We start from the raw sequence: 19,427 nt of genomic DNA on the forward strand, positions 1-19,427 counted from the left end.
TCCAAAATGCTGCAGCTAGAGTACTGACAGGGACTAGAAAGAGAGAGCAGATTTCTCCCATATTGGCTTCTCTTCATTGGCTCCCTGTTAAATCTAGAATAGAATTTAAAATCCTTCTCCTCACCTACAAGGTCTTGAATAATCAGGCCCCATCTTATCTCAAAGACCTCATAGTCCCATATCACCCAAATAGAGCACTTCACTCTCAGACTGCTGGCTTACCGTATTTTTTGGGCTATAAGGCGCACTTAAAATCCTTAGTTTTTCTCCAAAATCAGCAGTGCGCCTTAAAATCTGGTGTGCCTTATGTATGAATTCTTGTTGCGCTTACTGACCTTGAACCAATTTCATGTGGTACACTGCGCTCAAAAATCTGTCAAAATGTTTTAGTGCGACTTGTTTAAGGGACGCTTCACAAATATAGACATTTTCCAGAGCGTACAAAGCATACGACAGGGGGTTAACACCCAGCGTACGCTTTTCAAATAGTGAGAAAATGTTGGTCTGTCTGTGTAATTTGAGTGCTGCCATCTGACCGCCAATGACAAAGGCATCCACTCCACTGCACCACTGCATGGTCAGTTCAAAGGCCTCATTGAATTCTCTAAAATAGTCCATCATGAGTCACAAAATGACTCTACTGACGATATTAGGAACAAGCTGTGAGTGCGGCACAGCAGGTGTGGAAAGCAGCCAAAACCGCTGGAGATAAATTCAGCAAGAAGTGGAAACATTGTTCCAAAAAATGGAAACCGTAGGCAGTAAACTGCAGAAAAGGATGTTGGATTTTATTCAACGTGTTCCTGGCCTATTTTCATCTATGCTGGCCCGGATATTTGTGTGTAATTTGCCAATCGGCGGCCGACACTGTTGCCAAATTTTGTGCAACAAAACTTGCTGTAGGCTGTCTCAAAAATTGCTAAAATTTGCTAAAGGATGAATCGAGGTGTGTGTGTGCTGTCTCCCTCTGTGCCAAAGAGAGGTCCGGGCGACGCCACAGCGGTAAGTAGATGCCGCCAGCGCATGCATACTCAAAATGGGGTAGCGACAGTATCAGTGAGCTAGCAATTTCTAGTAAACGTGAACAAATTGTCGGCATGTTCTTGGCCGTTAATTGTCAAAAAGTCTTCTAGCAAAAAACAGTTGCATAAAAGGTAAGGAATCAATGATTTCATGTCGATCTCTTGGACACCTGATACCTTCAGCTTCCTGCTTCTGGTTAAAAAGGAAATGATGTACAATCACGGAGCTTCCTGACTGGCAACTCTATTTGAGATACGTAACTTGAAATTTCGACTTATTAACTCGAAAATTCGAGTTATGGATGCTGTTTTTTTTTCTTTTTAGTGGCAGAAACAAGTTTCCACACAGAATATTAATCAGGGATCAATAAGTGAAAATTATCCATCAGCAGAATCAGTGATGGTGTTGTATCAGTACAACTTTATTAACATCCATCATTGAATACAGACGGGTTCATGCAAAAAGAATCAAATGTAGAATCATTTTATTTACAGATCTTTCTCACTTTTACTCTCACCAACACAGTCACAACATTTAGACTATTCATCAATTTCCTGACATGAATTCCTCCTCCCTGATTTCCTCATGTCAACATGATTTTTCACCACCTGGTCTCATATCTGCTGATTTGTGTGTCTGTGTACAAGAAGTGAAGATTTTCCACTTTATGAGGCTCACAAGGCCTCATTTGACTCTTTTTCTACACAAACTGGACTGACTGACTGCTGCAGACTACTTTTTATGCAGCTTTGCATGCTGGATATTTCAAGAGATACACAACCAGAGAACAACAATGACAAACACACACAAATAAAACTTCTCTGAATCAAAACATGAAAATTCAAAAACCAGGTTTGATAAAGAGAAGAAATAAAATCCTGTCAGTTCAGAAGATCAAACAAACTCCACACAGCAGGTTTACATGAAACAACTCTTCAGACTGACCCTCTATAAAATCTATTTATTAGAAAATAACAAAGAAGCTTCACAAATTTTTTCAAATATTATTTGTTGGTCTTTCAGTTGTTGTGTTATTTTTTTTCTAGAGGAAGGATCAAAATCATTTGTTATCCAGTGTGTAACATTTGATCTGTGAGGATATTTTCAAAAACATTGCGGTTATCTTTTGGTCATTTAAAAAGCTGAGGTTCATTATTGTTTGCTCACTTTGATTGTAATTATTTCCTTCTTTGTACAAACTAGAAACACTTTTGTGTGCAGCAGAATTTCTTTGAGATAAATTTCTCACGTCACTTTGACCTCTTCCCAAAATATTTGAATCTTTGTGCCAAACACAGAGAAACAGTGTTCCTGTGATTTGACAACATTTAAGATAAATGGAAACACAATTTTAGATTTCTGTGTTCAAACAAACTCAATCATTAAGTGGACAACAAACAATAAGATGTCAAAGTAGCAGCCATAAAGTGTGACTGACAGGTGATCTCTGTGCAGAGAAGAAACAGCACAACAATGATGGAGACCAAAGAAACTGAAACACACATTTTAACCAACTGTCCCTCAATGACTTCTGACTATTTCAGCTTAATCAACTCTGCAGTGGCTCCATCATAAAGATAAAGTCCAGCATAGAGCGGCTGAGTGAATGTGGTCTGGACTCTGTGGAGGAGAGTCATGGTTTCAGAGACGCTGTAGAAAGACAGAATACCTGCTCTGTGATCCAGGTACACTCCTACTCTGGAGGACCGAGGACCTGAGAGGAGAGTTTTGATTTTTTTGTACCAAAATTTATAACTGTTTGTGTCACAACATAATGACCAAGATATATCATTTAATCCAAACACGCAGTCATCTGACCACCCATCTCTGCTGATATTCTTGTATGCAACTGCTACATAAACTCCTCTCCCTCTCCACTCCACCTCCCAGTAACAACGTCCAGTCAGACTCTCTCTACTCAGGACCTGACACCAGACAGTGAATCTGTCTGGATGATCAGAATAAGACTGTTGTTGTTTCATTCTTGTGGCTTTTCTGTTCCCCTCAGATAATAACAGCAGTCTGTTTACTGTGTTTGGATCCAGTGTGATTTCACGTGAATATTTTAAGAATCCAGCTCTGGTCTTTGGCTCTGATGGTGACAGTAAAACATCCTCTTCAGTGACTCTCAGTGAGATGTTTGTCCATTCCTCTCTCAGGATGTCCTGTAGTTTATCTCTGGTCTCTGACACAGCTGCTGTCACATCCTCAAAGTACCTCAGAGGACCAATATTGATGCTGGATGAGTGTGTAGACTCACTGAGTGCTGACAGTGAGGGGTAGTTGTGTAGAAACTGGTTGTGATCCTCTGTGTGTGAGAGCTGCTCCAGCTCGGCGTCTTTCCTCTTCAGCTCAGCGATCTCCTGCTCCAGCTTCTCCTGAAGCTCTTTGACTCGACTCACTTCAGTTTCCTGCTGGGATCTGACCTGCTGCTTCACATCAGAGCTTCTTTTCTGGATCAGACGGATCAGCTCAGTCAACATCTCCTCACTGTCCTCCACTGCTTTATCAGCAGAGCCACTGATGGCCTCCACCTCCTGTTGAAGCAGCTTCACATCTTTCTCTCGGTCCTGGATTCTCTGCTGGATGTTTAGTCGTCTCACCTCGAGCTCCTTCTGCTTCTCAGTCCTTTCTGCTGCAGCTGGGACTGTTTCATGGCCTTGATGTTCATCCATTGTGCAGAGATAACAGATACTCTGCTGATCAGTATGGCAGAAAATCTTCATCACTTCATCATGACGAGAGCAGATGTTCTCCTGGAGCTTCTTGGAGGGGGCCACCAGCTTGTGTTTCTTTAATGGAGCTGCATCATAGTGAGGTTGGAGGTGTTTCTTACAGTAAGAGGCTGGACAAGATAAACAGGACTTGGTGGCTTTCAGCTTCCTCCCAGTGCAGACATCACAGGCCACATCTTCAGGTCCAGCATAGCAGTGATCAGCTGGAGCAGCTTGGAGTCCAGTCTTCTTTAGCTGCTCCACCAACTCTGCTAACATGATGTTTTTCTCCAGGACAGGCCTCGGTGTGAAAGTCTTCCTGCACTGAGGGCAGCTGTGGATTCTCTTGCTTTCCTCTTCATCAAAGTGGTTTTTAATACAGTTCATGCAGTAGCTGTGTCTACAGGGAATAGTCACCGGATCCTTCAGTAGATCCAAACAAATGGAACATAAGAAGGTTTCTCCGTCCAGCTGAACTCCTTTCTGAGCCATTTCTCCTCTCAGTGTCAGTGACTGTGTGAGTTTCTCTTGTCTAGAAGTGAAAATAATTCTAGAAAATATGTAGACAGACTGGAGCTGCTGTGGTTTATGTGGAAAAGGGAGGAGTTTTCAGGCTTTGATTTATTCAAGGAAGAAGGGTGGTGTGAAACACTTAAAGTGTGTTTATTTCTCTGTTTTACTCCAGAGCAAATTTGATCACATTTGTTACCTCAGATATCATCATGTGAGTTCAGCAGTACAATCAGGAAAGTCTTTATGATAAGAGTTTCTTTAAAGAAGAGTTTGCTAAATCAACCAATTACATCTATCAACACCTCCTTGAGTGGTGTTGAGCAGGTACTAGTGGAAAAGTGACCAAAGCTGATCAGATCAACTTAGCCACCATTAGCCCCCCCCCCCAGCAGATCCCAAGCAGCAGGGAAAACAAGCCGGCTGGGTGACTGTGAGGAGGAAGCATAGCCCTAAGCAGAAGCCCTGGGTACACCACCAATCTGTTCACGTCTCTAACCGTTTTTCTTCACTCGGTGACACAACCGCCGAGAAACAAACTCTGGTTATTGGCGACTCTGTTTTGAGAAGCATGAAGCTAGAGACACCAGTGACCATAGTCAGATGTCTTCCAGGGGCCAGAGCAGGCGACATTCATCGAAATTTGAAACTGCTGGCTAAGGCTAATCGTAGATTTGATAAGATCATTATTCACATCGGCAGTAATGACACCCAGTTACGCCAATCAGAGGTCACTAAAATTAATATTGACTCGGTGTGTAACTTTGCAAAAACAATGTCAGGCTCTGTAGTTTTCTCTGGGCCCCTCCCCAATCAGACCAGGAGCGACATGTTTAGCTGCATGTTCTCCTTGAATCGCTGGCTGTCTGAGTGGTGTCCAAAAAAACGACGTGGGCTTCATAGATAATTCTGGGGAAAACCTGGTCTTGTTAGGACAGACTACATCCATCCCACTTTGAATGGAGCAGCTCTCATTTCTAGAAATCTGGCTGAATTTATTAACCCCCCAAGATGTGACTACCCAGGGTTGAGACCAGGAAGCAGAGTTGCAGTCTTACACGCCTCTCTGCAGCTTCTCTCCTCCTGCCATCCCCCCAAAAACCCCATCCCCATAGAGTCGGTGCCTGCTCCCAGACAACCAAAAAACAAAGCTAAAATCAGTAAAAAATTATTTAAGCATAAAAATTCAAAAACAATAAATAATATATCCTCATCCACTGCTCCAAAGAATAAAACAATTAATTGCGGATTATTAAGCATTAGGTCTCTCTCTTACAAGTCCCTATTAGTAAATGATTTAATAATTGATCAACATATTGATTTATTCTGCCTTACAGAAACCTGGTTACAGCTGGATGAATATGTTAGTTTAAATGAATCAACACCCCCGAGTCACAGTAACTGTCAGAATGCTTGAAGCACAGGTCGAGGAGGAGGATTAGCTGCAATCTTCAATTCCAGCTTATTAATTAATCAAAGACCCAGACAAAGTTTTCATTCTTTTGAAAGCCTGACTCTTAGTCTTGTCCATCCTAATTGGGAAAATCAAAAACCTGTTTTATTTGTTATCTATCGTCCACCTGGTCCTTACTCAGAGTTTCTGTCTGATTTCTCAGACTTTTTATCTGATTTAGTGCTCAGTTCAGATAAAATCATTATATTGGGTGATTTTAACATCCGTGTAGATGCTGAAAATGACAGCCTCAACACTGCAGTTAATATATTATTAGATTCAATTGGCTTCTCTCAGTATGTAAAGGAGCCCACCCACCACTTTAATCATACTCTGGATCTTCTCCTGACATATGGCATAGAAACTGAAGACTTAACAGTATTCCCTGAAAGCCCCCTCCTGTCTGATCATTTCTTAGTAACATTTACATTTACTTTAATTGAATACACAGCAGTGGGGAATAAGTTTTATTACAGGATATTTATTATTATCCTTCCTTATTATGCTCTTCCATGTGTCAACACAGTGCAGAACAGTTACCTAAACGCTGCTCCCAGTGAGGTAGATTATCTCGTCAATAGTCGTCAGAGCTCTGTAGAGCCGAGTATTCCTTTAACTTTACTAGTAGTGACTTCATGGAAATTCAAGATTCAAGAAAACTTTTTTTTTTTTGGGCCACAGCGGCTTTTCGTGACAGTGGAGAGAGACAGGAATTGGGGGAAAGATACAGGGGAAGACACGCGGGCAAATTGGCGAAGGGCCGGGACGCGAACCCGCACCGCCTGCACCGCACCGCCTGCACCGCAACGTGCCGTGTGTATGTGTTCGCCGACTTCACCACTAAGCCACCCAGGCACCCAGACTTTATTGTCATTATATGTAAACATATAATGAAATTTGCATTCCAGAACACCCATACAAGAGAAATACAAACAACAGAATCAAACAGGGGGGACAGGTGTCTGAGGTCATGCAGCCGTTTTGCCGGCGCTACCTTTAGCAGGAAAACAGAAAGAGATACACAGGGATAAGTAGGTTAAAAAAAATCATCTCGTATTGTGTTCATTATGAACACCTTACGGGGTTCCAAAAAAAAACACCTCAGCAAAGTAGTAGCACATTTAAAGCCTGGAGAGCACTAGGGTGGGTAGGGGAGGGGCTGCCAGCGGAGACGAGCAGGATACTGTGATGGCCACACAGCTTCCAGACCAGTAGTTCATGATAATGTTCATGATAAGATGGTACAGTCAGCCTTGATTGCCAGGATACCAGTTCATACAGGTCACAACATGGGGCGGGGGTGAAGAGCATCTGTTTACATAACATCTCCAGGAGGCGATTTAGATAGACAGCCATCCAAGGCCGTCTGGGAGCCAAATTCCAAATACTGCAATTGTTTTGGTTCAGGCCATCATAACTATTTGCTGACAGACCTTACAGTTTTCTGGTTACCTCTCAGAAGTCCAATAATCCAAATTTGGATCTACTCCACCATGCAGAACAGAGACTCCAACACTCCTCCAGATGTAATCCATTTCGATTCAGCTCTACTGAGTCTGATTGAGTTCGTACTGTTTCTGAATCCCTCATAGGCAGCCTTACTAGGGCCTGAACAGCTGCCCGGAAACCAGATATCCCCAGGTCCAATTCGGGAAAAATCCTGGTATCAATAGATATGCCACGTCCACACAGTGCAGCCAGGAACATTATCTTCCATCCCCACAGGAATCCATAACATAGCCAGCCGGGTGTGTAGTCGGACCAGAGGAAAGAGGGTTCCCGTTCTCCCAATCTCCTCGTGATGAGAATTGGGCCATCAATAGTGTTGAGAGACCAGCTGACCAGATCCATAAATTAATTTCCAGTTCGGGGATGTGTGAAGAGATGCTCTAAGCAGCGAAGCAGCAAAAAGCAGGGGTACTGCTCAGGGACTGTGCAGACCAGCTCTGTCAGGTGGTCCTGCACATCTTCAACCTGAGCCTGAATCTGGAGAGGGTTCCTGAACTGTGGAAGACTTCCTGCATAGTTCCAGTGCCAAAGATCGCACATCCCAGGGAGTCCAACCACTACAGACCTGTGGCCCTGACTTCTCACCTGATGAAGACCGTGGAGAGGCTCATCCTGCACCACCTCCGCCCACTGGTGAGCTCAGCGCTGGACCCCCTGCAGTTCGCCTACCAGCCCGGCATCGGGGTGGACGATGCCGTCATCTACCTGCTGCACAGATCCCTCTCTCACCTAGAGCAGGCGAGGAACACTGTGAGGGTCATGTTCTTTGACTTCTCCAGTGCATCAATACCATCCAGCCTGCACTGTTGAGAGGGAAGATGGAGGGAGCCGGAGTGGACAGTCAGCTAACGGCATGGATCATCAACTACCTCACCAACAGACCACAGTATGTGAGGTGCCATGACTGTGTGTCTGATGTAGTAGTCTGCAGCACGGGGGCACCACAGGGCACGGTCCTCTCACCCTTTCTGTTCAGTCTGTACACCTCAGATTTCAGGTACAATTCAGACCATTGCCACCTACAGAAGTTCTCAGATGATACGGCCATCGTTGGATGTGTATCAGATGGGAACGACCAGGAATACAGGGGGGTCATCAGTGACTTTGTCGACTGGTGTGAGAACAACGCACTCCAAATCAACACCAGCAAGACGAAGGAGATGGTTATAGACTTCAGGAGGAAGCCACCCCCTACAGCACTGGTGAACATCCAGGGAAAGGACATTGAGACAGTGGTCTCCTACAAGTACCTGGGTGTTCATCTCAACAACAAGCTGGACTGGACTACAAACACAGATGTCCTGTATAAGAAGGGCCAGAGTCGACTACACCTGCTGAGGAGACTGAGGTCCTTTGGTGTCTGCAGGACTCTGTTAAAGACCTTTTATGACACAGTGGTAGCGTCTGTCCTTTTCTACGCAGTGGCCTGCTGGGGGGTGGATGCACCGAAAGGGACAGGAGCAGGATCGACAAACTGGTGCGGAGGTCTAGCTCTGTGCTGGGATGTCCTCTAGAGTCTGTGATGGTGGTGGGTGAGAGGAGGACATTGAGACAGTGGTCTCCTACAAGTACCTGGGTGTTCAGCTCAACAACAAGCTGGACTGGAGTACAAACACAGACGTCCTGTATAAGAAGGGCCAGAAAGCTGACATCCATCATGGACAACCCCCATCACCCTCTGCATAAGACCGTGGGTGAGCTGAGCAGCTCCTTCAGTCAGAGACTGAAACATCCTCGCTGCAGGAAGGAGCGCTTTCGCAGGTCATTCATCCCAACAGCAGTTAGACTGTATAACGCATCATAATGTCTTGAGTCACTTGGACACTTTACCTCCTCTGCCATCACTTTATCCATACAGTCAGATACATTTTATTTATTACACTCACCCATATAATGCATACCATGTATGCTATGTACCTTACCGGCTACAAATGTATATAATATTTTGATATCTGTATATAGTGTTTTGATGTGTGTGTATATGTGTGTATATGTAAATGTGTATATTGACATTGATATATATATTTATGTATATAGTGCTTATGTATATGTGTATATGTCTGTGTAGATTCTCAGTCATCCAGGTCATGACTGTTCACATTTTGGACAGGGAAAACAGATGGTTTGAAAGAAGAGTGAAAGAAGCCATCTATGTCCACTGTGAACAACCATCATTGAACAGAGGAGGTGGATTACGTCACCAACTTTCCCCCGCTTACAGTGCTGTCCTGAGCTCCCTTCCCAGATGTCTCAACCCCCATTCACACCTTTGTTCCAGTGACCTCAATAGGCCACAGGAAACAATGGAGCGGAGTCCTAAATTGGTTTCAACTGAAACCACTTATTAAATATGACCCACGCCCCCTTCACACCTGGGCACATGTGTTCACGCACATGATCAATAGAGGGTCATAACCACCTCCAGGGGACTACGCCCACAGGGGTTTAAATACCTGGGTCTCTCCACCATTTGGTTGAGAACTGAAGAAGCCTTTCGGATGAGAGGTGAAACGTCTTCAAGAAACAAAAAGAAGTCCAGTCGCCTTTTTCAAGCTCCAGAGAGTATATGTGTATAGTTTTTTGCTATTTTATTCTATTCTATTTTAGTTTTAGTTTAGTTATTTGTTCTTACTCATCCTTTCAATTTTTTCTCTGTACTGAGCTGCTGTAATGCGCAAATTTCCCCGTCGTGGGATCATTAAAGTTTTATCTTGTCTTACAAATCTTAGAAACATGGTGTCAAACCAGATACTTACTCTGGATGGCATTACGTTGGCCTCCAGTAACACTGTGAGAAATCTTGGAGTCATTTTTGACCAGGATATGTCCTTCAATGCACATATTAAACAAATATGTAGGACTGCTTTTTTGCATTTGCACAGTATTTGCTGAAAAGCTAATACTCTTGCTGGACCTCTCCAAGGGGCGCGGTCGAATGCCTTCTCCAAGTCCACAAAGTAAATGTAAATGGATCCCACCCATGCCCAAATATCCTTGAGAGGATAAAGAGCTGATCCAGAGTTCCACGACCAGGATGGAAACCGCATTGTTCCTCTTGAATCTGAGGTTTGACTAACCAGTACCGTGGCATAGGCCTTCCCGGCAGGCTGAGAAGTATGACCCCAATAGTTGGAGCACACTCTCTGGTCCCCCTTCTTAACAATTGGGACCACCACCCCAGTCTGCCAGTCCAGCAACACTGGCCCAGATCACCATGCAGTGTTGCAGAGCCACATCAACCAAGACAGGCCTACAAAATCCAGAGCCTTCAGGAACTCAGGGCAAATCTCGTCCACTCCAGGGGCCCTGCCACCAAGGAGCTGTTTAACTACCTCAGCGACTTCACCCCCAGTGATGGGCGAGTCATCCCCCTCATCCCTCGACTACACTTCCTCTACAGAGGGTGTTTCAGTGAGATTAAGGAAGTTCTCAAAGTATTCCTTCCCCTGGCTGACTATATCCTCAGTTCAAGTCATCAGGACCCCAGCCACTCTAAATACCCTGTGGGTAGAGTGCCGCTTTTCCTTCCTGTGGTCATTGCCAGAATTAGGGTTATTATAGTTAATGAAAATGAATGAAATTACGAAAACTGAAACTGAAAACACATTTTCCTTAACTGAAATGAATAAAAACCATAATTAAAAGGAAAAAATTATAACTAACTAAAACTGTATTGTGACTTTACAAAACTAACTAAAACAAGCTGAAATTATAGGAAAAATGACCTTCGTTTTCATTATTTTATTTAAAACCCTCATATGAAAACCTTTTTTTTCACTCTAGCAGTTTAAGCTGGGAGCGACATCAGTCAACTGTGTGTATGTGCGCGTACTCACCACACCAGTCCACAAATTAATGGCAGTGGTCTGCCGAGAAAGCAGCAGAGTCCCATAAAGGGTTTCTAGCAGAGGCGATTGCTCTAAGACTGCAAGGGAAGCTCAGCTTCCCCTAAAATGTCAAAAAATAAGTGATCAAATATATACTGTTGTGTATACATGTCATTGACTAAATGTGCGCTACAACGCGCTCAACTTTTGTTCAGAATCAGCTTTTTATCACTGGTAACGACGAGGCTTTCCTCTCACTCATTCCCGCAGCTTCCCAGTGCTTTAAACAGTGTGGACGCTGAGCGTCTACAGAGTTCAATAGCGAAGCAAACAGCGCAGCGAAACGAGACGAGTCATTGGATAAATGCTGGGCTTTGTCCCGTCCATCGGACGCTCAGCGTCTCTGGGGGTCTATGGGGCAGTGGGCTGGCCTCAGCTGGCCCGGACACTCAGCTTCTGCATGATGATTGGATGATCTGTCTGAGGCTGAATCCCTTTTTGATTGACAGCGAAATGAGCGAATCAGCGATCTTTTGGTGTAAACATCCGTGGGAGCATTTTCAAATTTTCATTCTGTTCTGAGTTGAACCGAAGACTTTCCTAATCCTCTTAGCGACATTTTCTTTGTTAAAAACGACTAGAGACAAATCGTGCTTCTATTTCTGGTGGGGTTTTTTTGTAGCTGCTTGTGTTTGGAGACTGACTTCTATCACTCTTTCTGACTTCTATCGCAGTTTCTGTCCAGCGGGTGCTGCTGTATAAATAAACCGACACATTTTATGATGTAGGCCGAAATTGAGCTTCCCCTCCTTGAAAGACCAGCATCCGCCACTGGTTTCTAGGTATGATAGCAAGACAGATAGAAACAAGTGTCTTGTTGCGGATGATGAAGAATGTGCAGAACACTTCTCAAGCGGAAAACCACCAGCATAAAAGTCCACCTAAAAAGCGCACAAAGGCTACAAAAACCGCTGTGATTCTACGACTTAACCTGATGTGCAACTCTGGAGAACTCTAACTGCAGGTCGTTGTGATTAACCTGCTCAGTCCTTGTGTGTTTCTGGGTACTTTTCGCCACACTTTTTGAATTTATCAGTCAGAGAATACCAATCAGGAATAAAAATCAAAGCATCAATATAAGGACTCACAAATTCCTGGAGGAAGACTGCTGAAAGTATCAGCATCGGACATATCGGATGTGAGGGAATGAAGAAAGTGAAAAAAAGGGACAAATATTTTTGCAGTGTAGTTGTTTGTGTGACCAAAAATGTTGTTTCTTGATCTTGATGCCATAATGTTGTGTTTGAAGAAATCCTTCGCCGACAGTCTTAATGTATAACAAAGTTTATTTACAAAAAAGACAATGTCAAAACCGATGCTTTGTAAAGCCATCGGGGACAGGGTACTGCCAATTGCCCTAGCTCCACTAAACAAAGAAAGCACACACATTATATAGAGGTGGTCAGAACTCCCATGCTCCTAACTTTCCATATATGGCTATGAAAACAGCTTCATCCCACTAACCTATAGTAGACATATGGACAATGCCTTATATGGAAGGCCAGAGAGCCTACAAGGACATTCTATGCATTCTTTCTGGCCTGAGGCCAAACCTTAAAGCTCAGGTTACTTCTTTTTACACAATCAATAAGGCCTAAAAGAAAGAGACCATATATGCATATATAGAAAGTTTAACAGAACAGTACAGACACTACATAAAGTATTTTCTGAAAAACCAGGTATAGCTTGTTTCCTGCATGTATGTGAGGTCATTCTCTCTTAGAGAGAGAAAGCAACAAGAGGTTACACTCTCTCATACCATTTACTGATCAAAGCAGCCCTGAACTCAAGGCCATAATCCTAAAGGAGAAAACCTATACATAGATGCAGTTTAACACACAGTTTAACACAAAGATCAGATACCACATATTTCCCCCCTTCGAGACTTAAAACTAAGTCTCGAAAAACAAAGATGTTTATTTATTACTTCAGACAACAGTTTCTCCCATAACATAACTTTAACAAAAACTTTTTCTGACTTCCTATGAGGTGTGGGAGCAAAAACCCCTACTTCTGGAGAAATTTTCCCACGATCCTGCTGTCCACAGTGATCACCTTTGGCACCCCAGAGGAACTCAAAAAGACAAAAGGGAGTGTTTATGATTGTCATGTTACCATTTAGCAAATACACAAGAAAGCCTCAGTAAATAAAATCAAAGAAGTGTCCATTAGATCAGCTGGTTGACCCATCGGACCTCTCTATGGACCTTGTCCCTGCCTGTCCATTTCTCTCCCTAGAATCAAGCAAAAGAATAAAACATCTGAGGTTCCAATGTACTTACCAAATGACAGACATCTTTCTGAAATTGATTTAACCAAAAATGTTATGCATACATGAAAAGCTGTCACAAGTTCTGCTATTGTGTTACTGTAATGAGCATACAATGAAGCAATATTTTATTATCATGTAAATTCAGCCAAACATAAGAATATCAACTGTAGTTCTCCAGCAACGTTGGCTCCATCATGTGGTGTCCATACTGTGTTGATTCAAAGCATTTCAGTCCTTTTTATTGTCCATTTATATGAACCCCTCATCTCAGCATGTTCCTGAACACCTTTTCTGAAAGACAAGAAACACTGAACAGTATCTTCTGTAAAAAACCACAAATAACATTGAAAACATCAAATGTTAATTAATTAATTTTTTTTTTTTTTTTTTTTTTTTTTTTTAGATAAATGTGAAATTTCCTTTTTCCCATTTTTGCATTTCCAATTTATCTTATTTTTCTCTCATTTCCCCCCTTGGAAGCATCACATCACTATATAAGACATAAACAAACAAACAAAGAGAAATTAACAATGGTTAGTAAGGGTTAATTAACTAACAACTACCAATAAAAACAGATGTGAAGATTATAATAAAACTAAACATAAAAGATCTAATAAGGTTACACATCAAAGTGAGTATTACTCCACCACTCCTTCTATCACCACATCATTATCAACATCCAAGTCAGTTGTCTGCATGCTGACAAATCTTAACACAATTTTTCAAAACTCCATTCATTTTTCATAAATTCCTTGGCTCTGTAGATGATAAACATCACCAAGGCACTATTTAATTCCCAGTTTTTTTTCCCCAGTTTTTCAAGATCACTTTTACAGTCTTATCCACAAACTCTTTTCCATTATCTGATGATATCCAATCTTAAAATCCCCATCTGCTTTTCACTTCTCTGGACTGAAATTTAGCAAAAAATTGCCCTTTTACTAATGCATAGTCAGCACTCAATTTATCATTCACCATCTTTTGGTTTTGGCAAGTTTTTGGCTAAATTAGCTGTGTGCAACCTCACTAAAGAGACATCTTCTTGCTCCAAGAGCCTACAATAGTCTTTAATTCTGGACATATTCAATGTATATTTATCATAGCTCAGCAATTTCTGAGACTATTATTAGATAATAGTCTCAGAAATTTTTCACTGGGTAACCCCTCATGACCAATGATGCTTTATCATGCATTAGAGAGATTCCCACTAAAGCTCTATAGCATAGTGGTAGTCCCTGCTCCACTTTTGAATAAGCACTAGAATAATAAGAAACATGTTGGGAATTTGTCCCTCTTCCAATTGTCTGACAAGGAACTCCACACGCATATTTACCACCCGCAGAAGCAAACACTCAAAAAGTTCTTAGACTAGTCTGGAAGCGCCAACGCTGGGGCTTCTTGCAGCCTCTGATTGTTTCAAAGGCCAAAATGCCATCTTGCATCCAAGAAAGATTACAATGAAGTTGCTTCAATCCATGCTGACAAACAGCCAGCAATTCTCTGCTTCCAAGAGTTCTTCAGGTCGTAGCTTGCTTCCACGCATATTGTCCTCACACACAGATGTGTAGCATCTTCAGGTCGCACACAGGTGAAATCTGCTCCACTATCCACCACTATCTCCAATGGGTGATTGTTCACTTCCACCTTTACTGTTGAATCTTTCTCTGGTCTTGATGCTACCAGCTGACATCACTCGCTCAGATTCTCTGGGCATCCCTAAAATCCTTGTTCCTTTCCCATGAAAGGGTTTGCTGGGCCTCTGGATCCGCTTGGTTGGCCTCTAACTCCTCTGGATCTGTTGCAATTACGAGCAAAATGGCCAAATTGTCCACAGTTGTAACACCCCTCTGAAAACTGTTGCAAATTTAAATTAAAACTTCTTCCTCTTCCTCTTCCAAATGTTCTTTGTCCTCTGATTCTCCAGGACTGCACTGGGTTGAACACTGGTTGAGGGTAAGAGGTCACTGGAATCACCAATGATGGCTGCAACAGTTGAGGTTCAGCCTGCTTTGGCTGTAGCTGTGATTCTGGTTGATCTGACAGAGGCTGGCTCTGCATGACCACAGCTTGCTTCTTCTCTTTTCTCCTACTCTCTTGCAGTTTTATCTGGTTGAGCTTTCTGAGAGTCTCTTGATCCTGTTGTTTTTCCATCCTTCTGTTCCTAATCTTCAAGGTTGATGTCTTCTTTTTACTTTTAGAACTTGGAACCAGTTTTGTAGTGGTCTCAGCTTGTCCCACTTCAATTACTCTGTCGTTGTAATCCTTAATGCAGTAATTGCCATCTTGATTGAGTACTGGTAATTGTGGGTAGACGTCTTCAAACTCCACTTTCTGTTCATATGGAGGTAGGTTTTGTACTGGAGTTAGGTGTGAGAATGGCAGATTAATTTCAGCCATCAGTTTCTGCGTTGATTTTGTATTTTCCTCAATTTCTTTCAAGCTTTTTTCTCTTTCTTCTTTTGCAGCTTATATCAACTTCTGTCCTTTGATGTCAAACAGCTGTAAGATGCTCAGTTCCACTTCTCTCTTCACTTTTTGTCGTTCTCCTTTCTTCCCCTTCTTTTGTTCCGCTTTGTATGCAGACACAAGCACCCGTATAGTTTGAATTACATCTGGATTTAACGTTCCATCTTTAGGCCAAGGTTGATCAATATGTGGTCATCGTTTATTCCATTTTTCTGATGTCTTTGCGATGAGTAATTTAATTAATGGATTACTCCGTTGAACTACCTCTTCTGGGGTAATCGCTTTCAAAACTGAGATATCATTGTCAGACATTTTAATGAATTCTCAAATTTCCCTTTTTTTCCCCAATGAATTAATTAATTTTCAAAGAACTTATTTTATTTCCAATTAATCAATGGTATTGCAATCAGACAATTTTATTTATCTGTTTATTTGTTTATCATTAGCAGTAATTGATCATTTCCTGAATCTTAAACCACTTATTTATTAGTCACTTGGCAACAATCAGTAAACACTAAATTACCAACACCAGAAGAAATACAAACGTGCTGACGCAAAAACTATTGACCCACTATAACGATATAACTCAAATTCGTCCAAACCAGAAATGAGCTCAATATGCACCATAAGACACACAATTACTAACAGCAACAAAGCGTAAACCCCATAAATGTGTCCAATTTCTTGCCAAATGTGTCAGAGAACTGAAATCAAGCAGATGTTCTATATAAAATGCCAAATTAGATATATGTCTTTAAAAGCAAAGTAAATATGTACTCATAAATGTTTAAAGAACATATCAGGAAGAGTTTGTGAATAAGAAGAACACTGGCCTTTAAAGGAGATTGATCCACTGGCCCTCAGGCTCCGGCCAGATGTCTCCTCTGGCTCTGTCTATGTTGCCTTGTCTCTCATGCAGGACAAAGAAAAAAGGCAAGGATTAGTTCAGGTATTAACATATAAAATCACACACATGCATATAATAATATCCATCCTCCACATAGCTTTGCAGTATAACATCAACAGAGCAAGTTTATTACACGGCCAAGCATCTTGGAAATGTAATCTCTCTTTAAAACCCCATTTCTTTAGAACCCACTTTATTCATTCCTTTTTCTTTTTCAAGGAACCATAAAACTAACAAAATCCCTCCAAAAAGGAATCATGGAGTTCTGTCATCAAAGACCTCTTACAGAAAAATTCACAAATTGTAAGAGCACCAAAACAAGATCATTAAGACATATTAACCTTAAACTGTTAACTATAAATCCCTCAAAGAAGTGTCTGAATTTCTAACAATTAACAGGCAACTCATGTGTAGTGTAATTTATCATTACCCATAATATAACATCTATAACCTCTATGTTTAATTACCAATCAGCAGCAACCTCAAGGCAAGATGCCACACCCACACACACACACAGAAATTCTCAAGACGCAGGAAAAAATTAAAAGAAGGAAGGAGGGAGGGGGAACTCCTCCTCATAAACACACAAAGGACAGGCTCAAATTCACACACACCTCGCCTTCACAAAATGGTGAATCCACACACACCCAAAAACCAAAATGGACGCTTGGCCAAAAGTTCCACAACCACATGTGGAGGATTTACAACTCTGAGCAGGCAGAGGCCTCACAGCTCTGTCTCTCCTCCTACTTAAATCCTGCACAACCACATACTCTGTTTACAGCAATATATGTAACATACTCCAAAAAGCAATATTCACAGCATCAAATGATTATTCTCATATACAAAACACCACTATACACACACACAGATTTCAGCCAGATTATCACTTTTTCAAATGTTAACACCAATTGTCAAATCCTCTACTCAAACTATTCAATTTCACACAAACTTTTACTTCTCTTTAAAGCCAATAAAACTTAATTTGTTAATCACACACCACTCTGCTCTTCAGAGGAAAGGAGGGGCAACACACACACACACATCTATGCATACGTGCACTGCAGTTACACATACACACACAAATGGGGTGTCTACCATTAGATACACAACTCTGCACTGCACACACTCCTCACTTAAACAGAGACTCAAGCACCCTAACAGTGAAAGACAAAATCTCCTCAGCTCTCTCACACAGGAAAAGGCACAGGGATGCCACACCCTTAATCACTCTCACAGGCCGGCACGCACAGACATAAAGGTCAAACAACGTCTCTCCTCATAAACACATTAAAACTTACACACACAAGAGCAAGGAAAGTCAGGTGGGATTTGCGTCTCATAAAGCAAGAAACCAATTCCACACACACACACACACACACACACACACACACACACACACACACACACACACACACACACACACACACACACACACACACACACACACATCTTGCTCGAGACGAAACATAAACACACAGACTAGTCGACTTTTTCTTCCCTACTACTAATGCCGCTTCTTCACATCTGGTTTTAGGATACGAATTTATGCTACCTTTTAACGAAGTGCAAAGTCAAAAAGAAGGTTATATCATACACAACTCATCAGCAGTGTTAATGAAAACCATTCTTATAGAACTTTTTACACTTCCAGCTTTCCTCCCAAAAAAAAAAAAAACTGACCTAAGAAAACATTTCTATTGTTTAATCAGGATTTAGGCCTGCCTAAAGCAGCTCCATTATAGAAGGCTTAACCCAATCAAGCAGCTATTTCTTTCCTTATCTTTATTCTTATGCCTTTTCATTACTTATTTCACTTTTCTCTTTTACATCTTATTTCTTCTCTTTTACACTTTTCTCTTTTACTCTTATTTCTTCTTTACAGGGGCTAGCTTTTACAATTTACTCTGAAGAAGAAAAGGACTTGTAAACCCAAATACTTGCTTTTAATCTTAAGAATAAAATGAGGGAACTCTAAACCCTATTTCCCTATTTTTTGGGGGGGCAGCTTTTACAGTTAATCTTAAATCAAAGGACTTCAAAACCCAAACTGCTTGCTTTTATGATTCAAAATTAATTGAGGGGCCTCAAAACCGTGCATCCCGGACTTTTTAAGGGTTGGCAGCTTTTTGCGGCATGTTCTGAGACATCGGTCCCTCCAAACCGTTACATGGTTGCTTTTATATCCTAAACAGACCGCAAGGACCTCTAAACCTATTAAACCCCGAGGGTGTCCTTCTCAGTGAGGTGATCACTCCTACACTCGGGCTTGCATCGCCGACACCCGTGTCCCTTTTTCTTGTAATTCTTATTTTACTTTTATTCTTAACTTACTTTATTCTTTAACTTTATTTGACTTCGCTCCTCTGATGTCAAAATTATACATCACAGACACACTTTCCAACTTAATTTAGTATTCTTCAATCAGCAGATATTTTAGATAAATGGGATCTGCTCACCCGCTTTTTTTTTTTTTTTTTTTTAATAGAGGCCTCTGTAGCTGTCCACTGTGTCCCAAATGTACTTTAATCCTGCCTTTCATCACATTGGGTCACCAAATTGTACTAGTTTAAACATTAAACTTCTGTTCATTTAATAAAAGGTGCAGGAGGCGCTCAATTAATCTACAGTTGCTTTTATTTGCCATATCAAAAGAATGAAGTCAAAACACAGGACCCCGTTAATT

The 19,427-nt window shown here is 41.7% G+C and overlaps 1 protein-coding gene across 1 annotated transcript; it reads right to left on the reverse strand.

Annotated features, from left to right (window-relative positions):
• Positions 1 to 1,979: 1,979 nt before the first annotated feature.
• LOC115797185 (tripartite motif-containing protein 16-like protein) lies at positions 1,980 to 4,229 on the reverse strand. The gene is made up of 2 exons (XM_030753694.1): positions 3,761 to 4,229; positions 1,980 to 3,688 (listed from the first exon to the last, which is right to left on the reverse strand). The coding sequence occupies exons 1-2, from the start codon at positions 4,227 to 4,229 to the stop codon at positions 2,559 to 2,561; spliced, it is 1,599 nt and encodes a 532-aa protein (XP_030609554.1). The 3' UTR covers positions 1,980 to 2,558.
• Between the last annotated feature and the right edge of the window lie 15,198 nt (positions 4,230 to 19,427).

The sequence above is a fragment of the Archocentrus centrarchus genome, chromosome 18 (assembly GCF_007364275.1).
Source record: "Archocentrus centrarchus isolate MPI-CPG fArcCen1 chromosome 18, fArcCen1, whole genome shotgun sequence".
NCBI lineage: Eukaryota > Metazoa > Chordata > Actinopteri > Cichliformes > Cichlidae > Archocentrus > Archocentrus centrarchus.

What these genes read in the sequence shown, in the direction of transcription:
- LOC115797185 (XM_030753694.1), bottom strand. Translation starts at nt 4,229, where the DNA reads ATGGCTCAGAAAGGAGTTCAGCTGGACGGAGAAACCTTCTTATGTTCC. An exon ending in GGAGAACATCTGCTCTCGTC is followed by an intron (nt 3,689 to 3,760) that starts ATGATGAAGTGA and finishes CAATGGATGAAC; the next exon opens with ATCAAGGCCATGAAACAGTC.